Here is a 13,885-nt window from a genome sequence, read left to right on the forward strand (position 1 = left end):
ATGATAACCCTACAGCTGATCATCAACGAGACATCAACAACAACAACAAACCAAAAACTGTCGGAACAAGGTGCCCTTTTCTCACAAAGGTTTTCCAGGTTTTCCGCTTCATATTGTCGCAACGAAGGGCACCTGTCTAGAAGACAACATTTATACACAAACTATTACTATCAGTTCCGTATGTTTTCGTTACATTGTGGCAGAAATTCCAAAAAAGACTTTATCTAGATTTAACTACACATTGGCTTATCAGCATTGTTAATGCGATTTCTAATCAGATTTTTTGGAGACGGTTTTATCATGTCAATTGTCTTTTGTATTTATAGAATTCCAGGTTCTCTAATCATTAAAGTTTCTATTGAAACCCCCAAAAGGTCTGAAACCATAGCATCATCTGCACACACATACCCTCTCTCTCGCTGCTATCAAACTTTCTGTTGAGATAGGAACCTTCATTATTTTTTAAAATTTGTTTCAAATTGATGTGTAACAATTCATAAATGTCATCCAATAAATAATTATCATAAACATACTGTGGGTCAAAAAAAAATCTTCTTGGTGCAAAATTACTCGCCCTGCTTGGCAAAAAAATATGACAAGTGACGCCTGACAAGTCAAATTTTTTAGGTCAGCTCTCTATAGAAAGAGCTTAGAAATATTTGTCGAGTTTTAACAGCAGAGGCCCATAGCAACGCAGCTATATAGGACCGGTAATTTTGACCTCTCTAGTAAACATTTTTGCAGAATTTTTGTCAAAGGCAGGGCTATGGGGATGCATACTTCAAATTTACTGTACAGAATTTTGTACCATTGACTTAACGTCAACCAAAGCACATTGGGCTTAGATTCAGTTGTTACGATGTCAGGTCTGGGCTTGTTTCTAACATTAACGCAAAGGAAGGCTGAAAGGTTTCTATTTAGCTACAGTTGCCCTACTTCAGTTGAAATGTAGTCCTGAATTCGACAGAAGAGCGACCATAAGCTAGGCCATTTTGATCCACAAGTGGGTATGTATATTTCTGAGCATAGAAACCTACGCTAAGTTTTTATATTCTTAAAAGTGTCAAATGGATGGCTTAAGTTTGTTTTAAAATATTTTTTCTTTTCCAGTACAATTTTTCAAACTTTACACCAGCAAAAATAAGTTGTTTAAAGGTATTCCTGCAAGAAAATCTGGAAGATTTCTCTTCTTAATTTTTGAGTTGGCACATTTCTGTAAATGACAAATTCAATAAAAAAACAAATTCGTGCATTTTCTTTTGCTAATTGAGTATATTTTGAGCGTGATAGCTATTTTTCTGTAATATTTATGTCTATTTTTATAAAACTAGCAACAATTATCATTATTACAACGAAGAATTTCTATATTGCAACACGATCCAAGTGGAATTTAGAAAGTTAACAAGTGAAATTAATTTAGATTATCATCAAAATTTCTCGACCTAGCGTCAACATTAGTTCACTGTTCACAAGTATCTAATAAACATATTTTACTTCGTGAATCATGTGATATCTAAAAAATTTGTTTTTCTGCCGTTTCTTTATGTTTTCATGACCTGAAACTCACTGAAACTCAATATGAAATTAAATGCGATGCATAACAAAAAAAGAAGGTTGATATGAAATGATAAAACAGACACTACGACATTGTCTGTACCAATCACACTGACCACAAATTGTCTAGCATATTAGATAATTCAAAAAGGATTTTCGAAAATGGCGGCTTCCAGCACGGTTCTTGTTACTCTGTTTATTTTCGTGTTAAACTTGCAAGTTAAAAGAAGCTTATTCGTTAGCTCAGACTTTATTGGACTCACATTACTTAGAAATGAGATTGATGAAGTAAACCACAGAGAAATTTTTATCTATTCCAGTTTATTTCAAGTGGAAGGTGGCAAGTTTTGTTTTCGTATTCGAAGCTCGAAACAAAGTTTTTTTCAACGTCCTTATCCTCATGTGCGGTGATGTGCAGCCATGCCCTGGCCCTAAGAACTGTACAAGGAACATACAGGAGTTGCATTCCCTAATCAAAACCAGAGGCATAGAAATTTTATGCGAGTGGTTTCAGTGGAAACTATGGTCATATTGCCGAATTGCTTCAAAGTTTTCCTGGTATCCATTTTCTGTCAATTAGTGAAACGCATATTGAGGCGAGAAGTAGCCAAGGGGGTGGGGTCTGTGATATTTCTGGTTACTCTTTCATTAGCCGCCCAAGGAAATATGGAAAAGGCGGTGCGGTTGGAGCATACATTTTAGATAGAATCAGTTGGGATTGACGAGATGACCTGGAAAACGAAAATGTTGAAACAAATCGGCTTGAATTTAGTTAGGCCCAGTCACTCGAATAGCTTTCAGTTGTGTATAAAGCCCTGGTCAAACGATCAAACATTTCACCCAACATTTCGCCCAACAAGATGTTACTGTCTACGGAGTTAGCAGCAACCCTGTTGTTAGGTGAAATTCGGAACAATCTCGATCAAGGCAAACTGGTAGGCGCAACGTTTATAGATCTCACCAAAGCCTTCGATACCATTAGCCATTAAAACCTACTTCAAAAAACTCCCTCAGTATGGTATCAATGAGGGTGAACTTTCTTGGTTCACAGATTATCTATTCCACCGTTCAGGAGCTGCAAGTTATGGCAAATCCTCATCAATGACAGCGAACATCCAAACAGGAGTACCTCAAGGCTCTATCTTGGGTCCGTTGCTATTTTTTCTAGTCTTCAATGATATCACTGATGTAATTGAGGTTGCCAGGATAGTCAAATATGCTAATGATACAGTGATCTACGTTGCTGATAAAGATTTGAACGTCATCAAAACCAATGTCACAAAAGATGTGGAGTCCATCGCTGATTAGTTTGATGAAAATGGTTTGATATTTAATTTGAGAAAAGGCAACGCGGAATATCTTCTTCTTGGGACTTTGCAAAGAATTTCAAAGCAAAGTGAGACACTTGATGTAATGTACCGAGGCTCTAAAATACTAAACACCAAACAGTACAAATATCTTGGTATTTAAATAGATAGTACACTAAGTATGAATACCCACTTTGAGAAGTGTTTCAAACGGGCATTATCCAGATTGCGATTATTGGTAAAGATAAGGTATTCCCTTGATCTGACCTCTGCAACGGCAGTGTATGACTCGATGTATTGCGGAGTACTGCTACTCAAGTTGACCTCAACTCAAGCAAAGAGACCCTCGTCATTTCATGATCGCTGTTTGAAAATAACCAACGTAAACTCAAAAAATCCCACAGCAACTCAATCAGTTACCAATGCCAAAAAGACCAGGGCATGTAAACTTGTGCGTAAATGCTTAGATAATGATATATGTGAGAGCTTTCAAGGTTATTTCGAGCTACAGCAGCACAAGACACGAACAAGAGACAGCGAATGTTTAATTAGGCTTTCAGGCATCAAAACAGAATATGCTAGGAAGTCGTTCCATTGTATGGGTGCAAAGCTGTACAACGAATTACCAATCGATCTTACAAAAACTGAATTTTTAAGCAAAACGATGGACTGTTAAAAAAACATTTTAGTTGAAAATTGTGATATTATAAGTATGGATCTTTTAAGTATTTTATTACTGCTAAGTTTTATAAAAGTTTATTTTTATAGGTTTTCATCTTTCTTTTCTTTTTTTACAGGACACATATTGATAACTGCATTTTTATGTTGAAATGTACATCCTGTATAAAGATTCGTTATATTATTATATAGTATATATCCCCTTTATTGTGTTTTAATGCATTCCCTTCATACTTTCATAAACAATAAGCAAAACATTTAGGTTAACATCCAGCGTGACAAACTATCTTAATTTTATCTCCTAATGCTGCAAAATGTGTTATAATTTCCCGGTGGGTCCACTCTCCTTGTCAAGTGTAAGTCCCCGAGTCTTCAATATCTCGGAAAAAGGGGTTCAATACTGCTATGTATGTATCTATGACATAGAACATAGAAAAAAGGGTGTTTGATATGGGAATCTTAACATAGTTTCTAATTTTTATCTGTTTGGCCTTATTGCAACTATTTAATTTCAGGAAAAAGGAAATAAATTTTCTTTGGTTTCAAAGAAAAGGGGAATCAAATTGGAATCAAATATCAGAGATAAGGGTCAGTTTTTTAGACCCTCAGACACGACCCACCGTGTATAATTTCAACAATGATCTATACTCTAGTGTCTCTAATAGACGCCCCCCCCCCCCCCCCCCCGTGTATTAATTCCACTCCCCGCCGTCACTTATTAGCACCCCCCTTCTGTTAAATTTTACAAATCAAGTCATTTGATTTTCATTATTCGTTGCTTTCCATAGTTTTTGTAAAACCTCAACCGTACAAAAAAAACCGATGATTTTTGACTTGGAAGTTAAAAGCTGTGAATTTGATTTATCTTGGTATGATTGCAATTTTCTCTAAAACTATGCAAGAAACTGAAACCAAATTTTGACAGTATATTCTAAAAGGTACTTCGATTTCAAAGAAGGATTGCCGACATGATCATCCCCTTCTATTAGCACCCCTTTCTTTTGAAAACTGGTCGACATGAACACCCCCTTCTATTGAAAATTGGTCGGAATGAACACCTCCCTTCTATTACCTCCCCCCTTCTATTAGAGACACTAGAGTAGGCCCCAGTGGCGCTCGGTTTGTTGCTGCGAAGGTGCATGACTGTTGTTGTTGTTAATTGCTTTTCTTGATCTTCGTCCTCTCCAAACTCGCCGGGTTTCAGTTGTTTGGAAACACGAAATGTGGTTTTTCTAGCAACAGGACACAAGTGGAACCGATGGTTTCAAAATACATTGAAGGCATAAAGATGGTAGCCGGCCATAATCAACGTTTAGCAGCCAAGGTAATGAAATGGCCGGCTGTTGCAGTGATTGCTGCTGCGAGCTCTTTGTACACCATGAATCATGCGAGAAACTGGTGGATGGATATAACTGATCGCCTGGGATTAACTGTTAATGCCCTTGATGGGTCGGGTATTTCTGAAGGAGGGACCAAGCAGCCTTGGTGGAAAAGCATTTTGGGTAGGGTGAAGGAAGAGATTCCTGCAATACCTGTCGAAGTTATGGACGAAGTTCTTAGAAAGGACGAGTTTTCTAAACCTATGAATGAAGGAATCGTTTCAGGATTTGATACAAATCAATATTCAGCCAACAGCCCAATTGAGGATCGTCATATAGAGTGCTTATTCAGTTCTTCCAAGTCGTTTATGTTTGGGGTATTCGATGGACACAGTGGTTATCACTGCTCGGAAACCCTGAGACAAAGAATGCCTCAATACATTTCTTGTGCTATAGCAAGTGATGATAAGGCTGAAAAAAAGATGGATAAAATTAAATCACGTAGTTATGATATTATAGGAAAAGAGCATGATGATAATCCTGTGATAGAACTTGCTAAAAACTTTGACAGGAAACAGAAAATGCTTCAGACTGGCTCTGATGAATTCTGTAACTTTTTGGATAAATCTGAAAATCGATTTTCTCAGAGTGAGTTGTTGAAGTTGGCTTTCTCCACACTTGATAGAGATATATGCAAAGAAGCAGTTCCAAGTGGGTTTGCAGATGAATCATTGCTAATTGGGTTGGCAGGATCATGTGCTATTGCTTCAGTTATCCAAGGAGATGATCTCTACATTGCTAATACAGGTATGAATGATTTGCTTATTCATCCCTGTTTTTAATATTAGGCCTGTCAACATAAAATTTTCAGAACTGGAAAAATTTAGATTTTTTCTTAATAAAAACAAGATGATGTGGCCAAAACATTGAGATCACCTCAAATTGGTTGAATTGTATAAAGGAAGTCATTGTAATCATTTTTGTTATAAGAATACCTTGGGGGAGAAAATTTGGAAAAACAGGGAGGGAATTTTAAAAATACCAGCAAAACCTTAATTCTGCCAGTTAAACTTTGAGTGTTGAAGTGGCAAAGTACTACTCTTAGTAATACAGGTTCAGCTTGGAAATTAGAGTTATTTTGCATGAAATCACACAAGCTAATGTTGTGGCTGTTTAAAGTTGTTCCAAGCATTTTAATTCTGCTATAATTGTGACCACACCCTTTATCTTGCCCACGTTTTTGTTTTGTTGATGGCTGAAATTAACCGTGATCTTGAGCAAACATGGTAGACACATACAGAAACAGTTCAGAATTTAAAAACTTTAGAAAGGTAATTGACAAAAGAACAGAAGCCTTTTTAGGGCTGTAAACTGTCCTCTATGTGAATGAAAATCAGAGTGCTTGATGAAGACCCTTTAAAATAACGACCCAAATTGATAATGATTTAATTGAAAAGCCAAGATTAAACTTAAATCCAGTGCAACAGAACTTTCAGTCAGGGTCTTTGCAATATTGGAGGTGCTAGGGTACAGCTTTGTCTAGTTGTACCCATTACTTTTAATTAGAGGGAAGAGCAAGACAGAAATAGCATGCAACTGGTAGTGAGAATATAAACTGACTGAAATCATTATCAATTGAATAAAGATTATTTACAAGTGAAAGCGATATTAGCATAATATATATCTTGTGAAATACAGTCTTACTACAGTCCAATTCTTCTTACAAAAAGAAGCTTGTCTTCTTTTGTCGTTCTATGTGACATTACAGAGGGACACGAGTGTCTGGACTTTATCTAGTCCATGAAATAGATCATTTGATTGGATACTCTGATTTCGGCATCAGGCTTTTGAAGATGGTTTTTTCCTAAGATGATGTCAGCAAAAAGGCGACAAAGTCTACCATTTGAACTTGATAGTGCGATTGTTTGCAAAAATGATAAGAACAGAGATGTTTCCATGAGGCATTGAAGTTGAGTCATCAGCATTCTTTAGAGTATACTTGCATGATTCCAATGGTTGAATGGATGTGGAATCTGCTGCTTTGGCAATGATGTCATTAGCATGGCGTTATGATACCGGAGACAATGGCAAACATGTTGCTTTTGGCATCAAAAGTGTTTTGTTTGCTGACACAATTGCTTTCCCAATAAGCCACTATTGGAGAAAAAAATAGCCAGTGTTTCTTGCTTGGTGAAAAGAAGTGTTTTCCTGTTGCTAGGTGTTGTAGGGACCTTGAGATATTTATCTTGTCAGTAATTTTCTGTTTCTGATTTCAGTGAGAGGAAGGTTTCTGAGAGTTTATTTATGGTTTCAACAATGTTCTGCAAAATTGTCACAGTTTTTCCAAATGGGCCTTTCATCGATTTGATGTGAAAGAAAGTCTTGCAAGTAGATGCTTTACAAAAGGTGCACAAGCCATTGACTTCACAATATAAATATGCAAATCTGTTAAAATCTTTACACACATCTTAAGCATCAGAAGTCTCTGTAAGACACTCCAGGCAAAATGCTATAAAATGGCCTTTGGCTTTACAGGGAGAACAATGGAACAAATCTTTGATCTTAAATCTTTGACCTATTACTTTGAGTAGTCTTTAGAGCAAAGAGCAAGACAGAACAGCATGTAACTCGTAGCGAGAATATAAACTGACTGAAATCATTATCAATTGACTGAAGGTTATTTACAAGTGAACCAGTGGCGGCTTACAGTGGTACTAGTGGTACCAATCAAGTACCATTTTATTTTTAAATCTTGAAATATTTTTGCTTTGTATGATTTTTCTTTTTTCTATGATAATTGAATTAAGGCAAAAAAAGGGAAGAGCAGCTGAATACACAGACAATACACTCCTTATCTGAATTCTCATTAAAAGACTGGCATTGAATAAGCCCTTTATGTACACCACAGTACTGGACCTCATTCACCCAGTGCTGCAGAAGTCTGTCCCATTATCATTTGTGACTCAATGATAGGTAAAATCGTTTGTCTTTTGACAATCCAACAATAAACAAATTGTTAGCAGTACTAGATTCCTCTTTTTAGTGATAAAATGCTGCTAGGCCCTTTAACCTTTGCAGCTAGCAATATCACATGACATCAGACAAACCAAAGGTATTATATTAAAACTACTCACCCGCCTTTAAAAGACAATTTGGCCATATTAGCTATAAGAACAAACATTTTCCAGGGACCATGCCCCTGTGCCACCCTTCCTCTAGCTGTTTGGCTCTGCTAAAAAATTTGTTTGCTTTACTAGTACCATCTTATTTTCCTGCCAGCCGCCACTGAAGTAAACGCAAGGTTACCATGATTTCATGTGAAAAACAGTACTACACAGCACCCCCCCCCCCCCCTAGGCCAAATCTCAGTCAGCAAATCAAGTAAAAAATTACATTCAGTTGGCAAATTGAGGCAGAACCTAGGCAGTTTTCCTAGATAAGTCACAATCTGGTAATGCTTGTCATAAAACCGAGAAAAATGGTTTATTATCAACCAAGGTGTATGCCAATTTAATCATAATTGGTACAAAATTATAATAAGAGTGCAAATTTTTCATAATTTGAACAATATGCCACAACATGTGTCAATTTTTCATAATTTGTACCATATTCTGTGTACCACCATTCTATAATTAAAGTAAAGTTCAATTTTACACCTCCCCCAGCCAGGAAAGCCAATGTACACCACTGGCTACAATGCTACAGTCAGTCACGCTAAAATTTTCTCTAATGAAACCATATGAGGTCGTTTTTTTTCTATAGTTTTTAATAGGCTCAGTAGTTAGGGTGACTACAGATTGGAAGGTTTTGGGTTTGAGACCCTAACATGACCAAACCTTTCACTTAGAGTGAGGAGAGTTGCAAGCTCTCTGAGTTCCTGGTCTAGAAAACACAAGTTTGAACAATTTTTTTGCGGTACAGAATTTGAAAATGGCTTTGAAAAAAGCAAACATTTTATGACATACTAAAAGCTGGGTATATATTTTCCATCGTGTTCTTTCGGAACTTTATTCTGACGTTTTATGCTCTGAGGAGTGTCAGACGAAAAAGCTTTTAGTATGTCGTAAAATGTTTGCTTTTTTCAAAGCCATTTTCAAACCACAAGTTGTGATCATAGGAAGAGGAAGGAGCAGGACACTGCATCATTAACATAACTTCTCTGTTTCCAAGAAACTACCCTGGAATGTTAACTAGAAACAAATACAATTAACAAAGTCATTCCCCTTAGCTAAAACTTTCCACTTTGATAATCATTTGTAGAATGCCCTACTTTTGTTGTGTTGCAGGAGACTGCAGAGCTGTGATTGGAAAGCATTCGGCATCTGGTAAGTGGATTGCCAACCAGATTACTCAGGATCAAACGGTCGAGAATATCAGTGAAGTTGAAAGAATAGAGCATGAACACCCAAATGAACAGAAAACTGTAATCCGCAACGGGCGTCTTTTAGGACAGCTGCAGCCATTGCGTTCTTTTGGTGATGTACAATACAAATGGAGCAAGGAGCTGCACGAAAAAGTCATCAATGTAGTTTACGGTAGGCCTGTAGTTTCCCCTTTTAGTTACTTGACGCCGCCTTACCTCACAGCAGAGCCTGTTGTTAGTCATCGAAAGATAACAGACGAAGATAGGTTTCTTATAATTGCTACTGATGGACTTTGGGAAAAGGTTTCCAGTGAACAAGCAGTGAAGCTTGTTGGCTCGCATTTAGACAACATAAAGAAAAGTGAACAGGAAGAGAATGGCGCCACTTTGTTGATCAAATACGCGTTAGGAAAAGGAAATGACAGTGCTTTAGCGAATATGATGTCATTACCTGTTGAATACAAACGTCATTTTCATGATGATATCACAGTCACAGTCGTTTATTTTAATAGCAATTTTAAGAATTCAAAACTTTAGATGATTTTATTGCCTAAATACGTATATACTATTTTTAGCAAGCTACTCGTCTATTGTGTGGTTTTAAAACTATATTTGCTATGTTCGCACACTTATTAAACTGATCTTATTAAAATGATAACTTAATATATGAGCTGTGTGTTTTTGTTATTTTTATATGTTTAGATTAAAGAATCAAATAAAGAGATATTGTTTTTGTTTTTCGTAAACGACTCACCAACCATGGCCTAGCAACAGTTGCACAGGTTCAATTATTGCTTTGGTTCTCAACATCTACCAAACAGGAATCCTTGTTTCTGTCGGAGGATTTATGTTAAACAAAACTCGTACAAAACTCTCGGACGCATTTTCTGTAATTTCGGAAACTGTACTTTCCGACAAGTAGTTTTTTCCTTATACGAAGATATTTGTTAAAGCTAACTGCAAATTTACGTTAATTTATCATGGCAAACATAAAACTTAACGAACCATTATCTTTGCACTGCATAAGAAGCACTGCACGGAAAAGAGCCTTGGAATTCTGATACAACGGAGTTTTGAATATATTGAAGCACCCAAAAACATTTTAAAAAGCTTATGTGCAATGTCTGAGAATTTCACAGAAATTGTTCTCGAAATTAGGTTTGCCATTAAAAATGTTAATTAACGTTGTCATGAACACCGTCCTGCCATGTAAAGGTAAGCAAATTTTGAACTTACCATGATATCGAAAATCTTTTAATTGCTTTCCCAATATCCAAAAACAATCCCATCATAATACGTTTCTTATTCTATCTTATAAATGTAAATAATAGATCAGTTATGAGCAAAGGGGACCAAGACAAGATCCTTGAAGTACCCCCAATGTTTATAGCCTTGACATATCTATATATAAGAGAAGCCGAATGAATTCAATATTGTCGCTTCGCAATAATTCTATTTGCTTAGCAAGATTTAATGATCTAGTCAAGTTTCTTTTAATCGTTGAAAGCCACCACTAACAATCACTTTGCTGAAGCAGCAAATGATAAAGTAAGCGCTTTACAGGCATCCTACTATCTGCACCCACTCTCGTCCCCTCACTCATATTCTTAATGGAGCAGCTGAGTGTCTAAATATTGCGTGAGATAGTGAAACAAAGAAGAATCTGCAAAAGTTTAGCGCTTTGGGTGATCACAAGAATCTCGTTAGTATCAGTAAAACCTCCTTAGAATGATAAATTAGCAGCCATTATCGAAACAAGTTTTTATGAATTATTTAATCGTGCATGTTTCATTTTTCAGACAATTCACCCGCTATTAAGTTGTTTCTTATGTTTTAATGCAACAGACAGTTGTCGCGTGGATTTGTGAAATTTTGTGTAGAAGCGATTGAAAAAAACTGGAGCCGAATGAATGTTTTGACAGACTTTATCAATTGTCATTTTCTACGTCCTCTGTGGGAATGATGTTGTTTGTGCTATTTATGTAACAGCCCAGTGCTGCTAGCGTGCTTGTGCTTCTCCTTTGCCTGACTTCTATCACGATCAACATCTGTTTCCTAAGAAATCAATTCGACCAATTCAATGCAACGACATTTCAGCATGTAATATTGTCCTAAAGTAAGCGATAAAGATTCTAAACAAAAAGAGTAGTTCACGTTCCATGTTTCAGCTATTTCCAGTCATCGTCAGATTTTGCAGTACCAGAAACATGTTTAGTTAAAACGAAGTAGTTTGATCTGCATGAAGTCGAACTCTGCTCCTATTCATTATATGAACTCTGCTCCCCCCCCCCCCCCCAAAGAAAGAGCCCGCTTTCATAAGATTTAATCAATTTCAATCTTATTTGCTCTTCGCTGTTCACAAATTTTTATAAGGATACCTTGATTATTTGCTGATCTTCGATATTTCTCAAAAAGTATTCTGAGCTTAAAATTTATTTTGAATTGTTCTAAAAGGGAATGTCCAAATCTTGGCTACTGGATTTCCTCATCACCAAAAATATTGTAGGAAATGAATACATTTAAGCACGATAACAGCTTGATGATCTCAAGGTATGTATGACACCTTTCCTTGCTTTACCCAAAATACACACGAATATTCAGGCTCGGAATCCTCCTATTTTCAAGATTTATATATGCAGATTGCTCAGCTCGCATAATTGTGTCTGCCTGTTTCGCGATGTTCATAAAAGGGAATTGCAGAACCGACATACCTCGTTTTTCCAAAAGCGTGGTTTTTTCTCAAGAGAAGACGATATCCCCCTGAAACTATGTATATCAGTTTGAAAAAAATACTTCAAGAATAAAATCAGGCTTAAAACGAATGTCTTCAGAATATCAAGGCTGGAAAAAAGTTAAAGTATTCTTATAAAAAGATAAAAAGTCAACCTGTCTATGAAATTCAACCTGATTATCATTCGGAATTGGCTCTAAAATCTCAAAAATTAAGACCTCAATATTATTTCAAAATTTCTTCTTATAAAAGAGTGTGTATGCGATATGGTGATACGGGCACATGATTGTAAGCTGTGTTTTGCCGCGTGCAGTGTCTTACGGTTGAATACGCCAATTTGCTTTTTTGTATTTACTATTTGAGGCTAATTTAGAAACCTGCCGACACCAGACCTCTCAGCAGATCTGCATTCAATAAATTACAGGTCATTTGTTGTCCTCTGCTGTCTTGCTGACTTCAATTGCTATAATTTAACGAGATCTTGGCCGCTGTGTCATTTTTCTCGAGGTTTCCATCAGTTCATGTTATTGAATTTGACAGCCTAAATCCTGCTGACGTCAAAGCTGAAATGACATACATCATTAAAATAAACTAAGAGCAAAGTTAAAAGAGATTCCCAGTGAGAGCCGCAGGAGATACAGTCAAATTTTCGGGCAATTTAATTCAAGGTCGCGCTTTATTCCACTTGCCTCTTTTCCTCAGCCATCCCTGTGGGAAACCAAAGAGCTTTCGCTTCATCATCCGAAATTCTACTCTTGATTGCAGGCCCGTCGCTAGCTATTATGCTCAAGAGGCGGTCTCCAAGTTCCATTTGCCGACAAAGTGGGTGAGCCATCCTTTATTTGCCGACAGGTTTGAAAATTGCCAACTAAGCACCTCTAGATGGCAGCAACTCCACGTTTTTTCAATGCAACTATTTTTTCAAGGAAAGTGCTACGCCCCATGCGCCTCCCTATAGCGACGGGCCTGCTTGAATGAGGTGTGTTACATAGAAGTAGCTATTATCATCAAAAATTTATACACTTCTCCATATTGTTCAGATGTTTTGTAATACATTAATATTTTCAAGAGAGTATCCGTGCTTTTATCATTTAAATAAATTGATTGCTCATAGCTTGCGTTACGTTGCAATTCCTTTTAAGTAAGAATGCGTTTGAAAACCAAATGAAGACCCTACAAAAAATAAAGACTAAAGAATAAAGTCCAGAGCTACTAAAGGTTAACATGGACCCTGAAAAAATCATCCATTTCTGGTATTATAGTTAAGCAATGTTTGCTAAAATCTTTCGAAGTAAACTTACAATTAAATCAGGACCAGCTTCAGCTGTAATATGAGATGAAGCTATGGCGGTGATGAGTTAGTAAAAGCAAATTCAGGTGAAAGTCCTACGGTGAAACCACTCCTGTGATGAGAGCACCCTTTTTAAGCATACACTCTTTTTTTATAAGAACAATTTTATAAGAACACGAGCCTCAAAACTGGTCAAAAGTTAAGAACAAAATAAGAACAAGCTGAGGCTGAGCTTCTGCGAAATGCAATTTTGAACAACGTTTTTCTCAAAATCGAGGATTTTTAGCGATGTGTGGGTGCTTTTTCGGTGAATATTCAAATTTGTCAGCCAATTAAGGTTGTCTCACTCACTTTGTTAGCAAATGAGGCCTGAACACCTCCTTAGAGCGAAAATGCTAGCAATCGCACTGCTTAAACCCTCTTAATTTAAGAACAAATTAAGAACAATCCAGCCTCAGATTTTCGAAAAAATTAAGAACAGTCAGCCTGAACTTAAATTTACTGGTTCTTATAAAAAAAAGAGTGTTATCATTATTAAGAATGAGACCGTTAAAGTCATGTTTAAAAACTTTGTGCCGGGGAAAGCAAGAATAGTTTGGTTATATCCACAGAAAGAGACAGTGAATACGTAGGAAAAAGGAA

The 13,885-nt window shown here is 36.6% G+C and overlaps 1 protein-coding gene across 1 annotated transcript; it reads left to right on the forward strand.

The window, feature by feature from the left end:
- The first annotated feature begins 4,695 nt into the window (after window positions 1-4,695).
- LOC148958376 (pyruvate dehydrogenase [acetyl-transferring]-phosphatase 1, mitochondrial-like) lies at window positions 4,696-11,511 on the forward strand. The gene is made up of 2 exons (XM_089113077.1): window positions 4,696-5,665; window positions 9,145-11,511. Exons 1-2 carry the CDS (start codon window positions 4,798-4,800, stop codon window positions 9,756-9,758), a joined length of 1,482 nt encoding a protein of 493 aa, XP_088969203.1. The 5' UTR covers window positions 4,696-4,797; the 3' UTR covers window positions 9,759-11,511.
- Window positions 11,512-13,885: the final 2,374 nt, after the last annotated feature.

The sequence above is a fragment of the Rhopilema esculentum genome, chromosome 16, assembly GCF_057945365.1.
Source record: "Rhopilema esculentum isolate cy_ngs chromosome 16, ASM5794536v1, whole genome shotgun sequence".
NCBI lineage: Eukaryota > Metazoa > Cnidaria > Scyphozoa > Rhizostomeae > Rhizostomatidae > Rhopilema > Rhopilema esculentum.

Coding starts and splice junctions, on each gene's coding strand:
- LOC148958376 (XM_089113077.1), top strand. CDS start 4,798: ATGGTTTCAAAATACATTGAAGGCATAAAGATGGTAGCCGGCCATAAT. Junction 5,666..9,144: donor TCTCTACATTGCTAATACAG/GTATGAATGATT, acceptor GTTGTGTTGCAG/GAGACTGCAGAGCTGTGATT.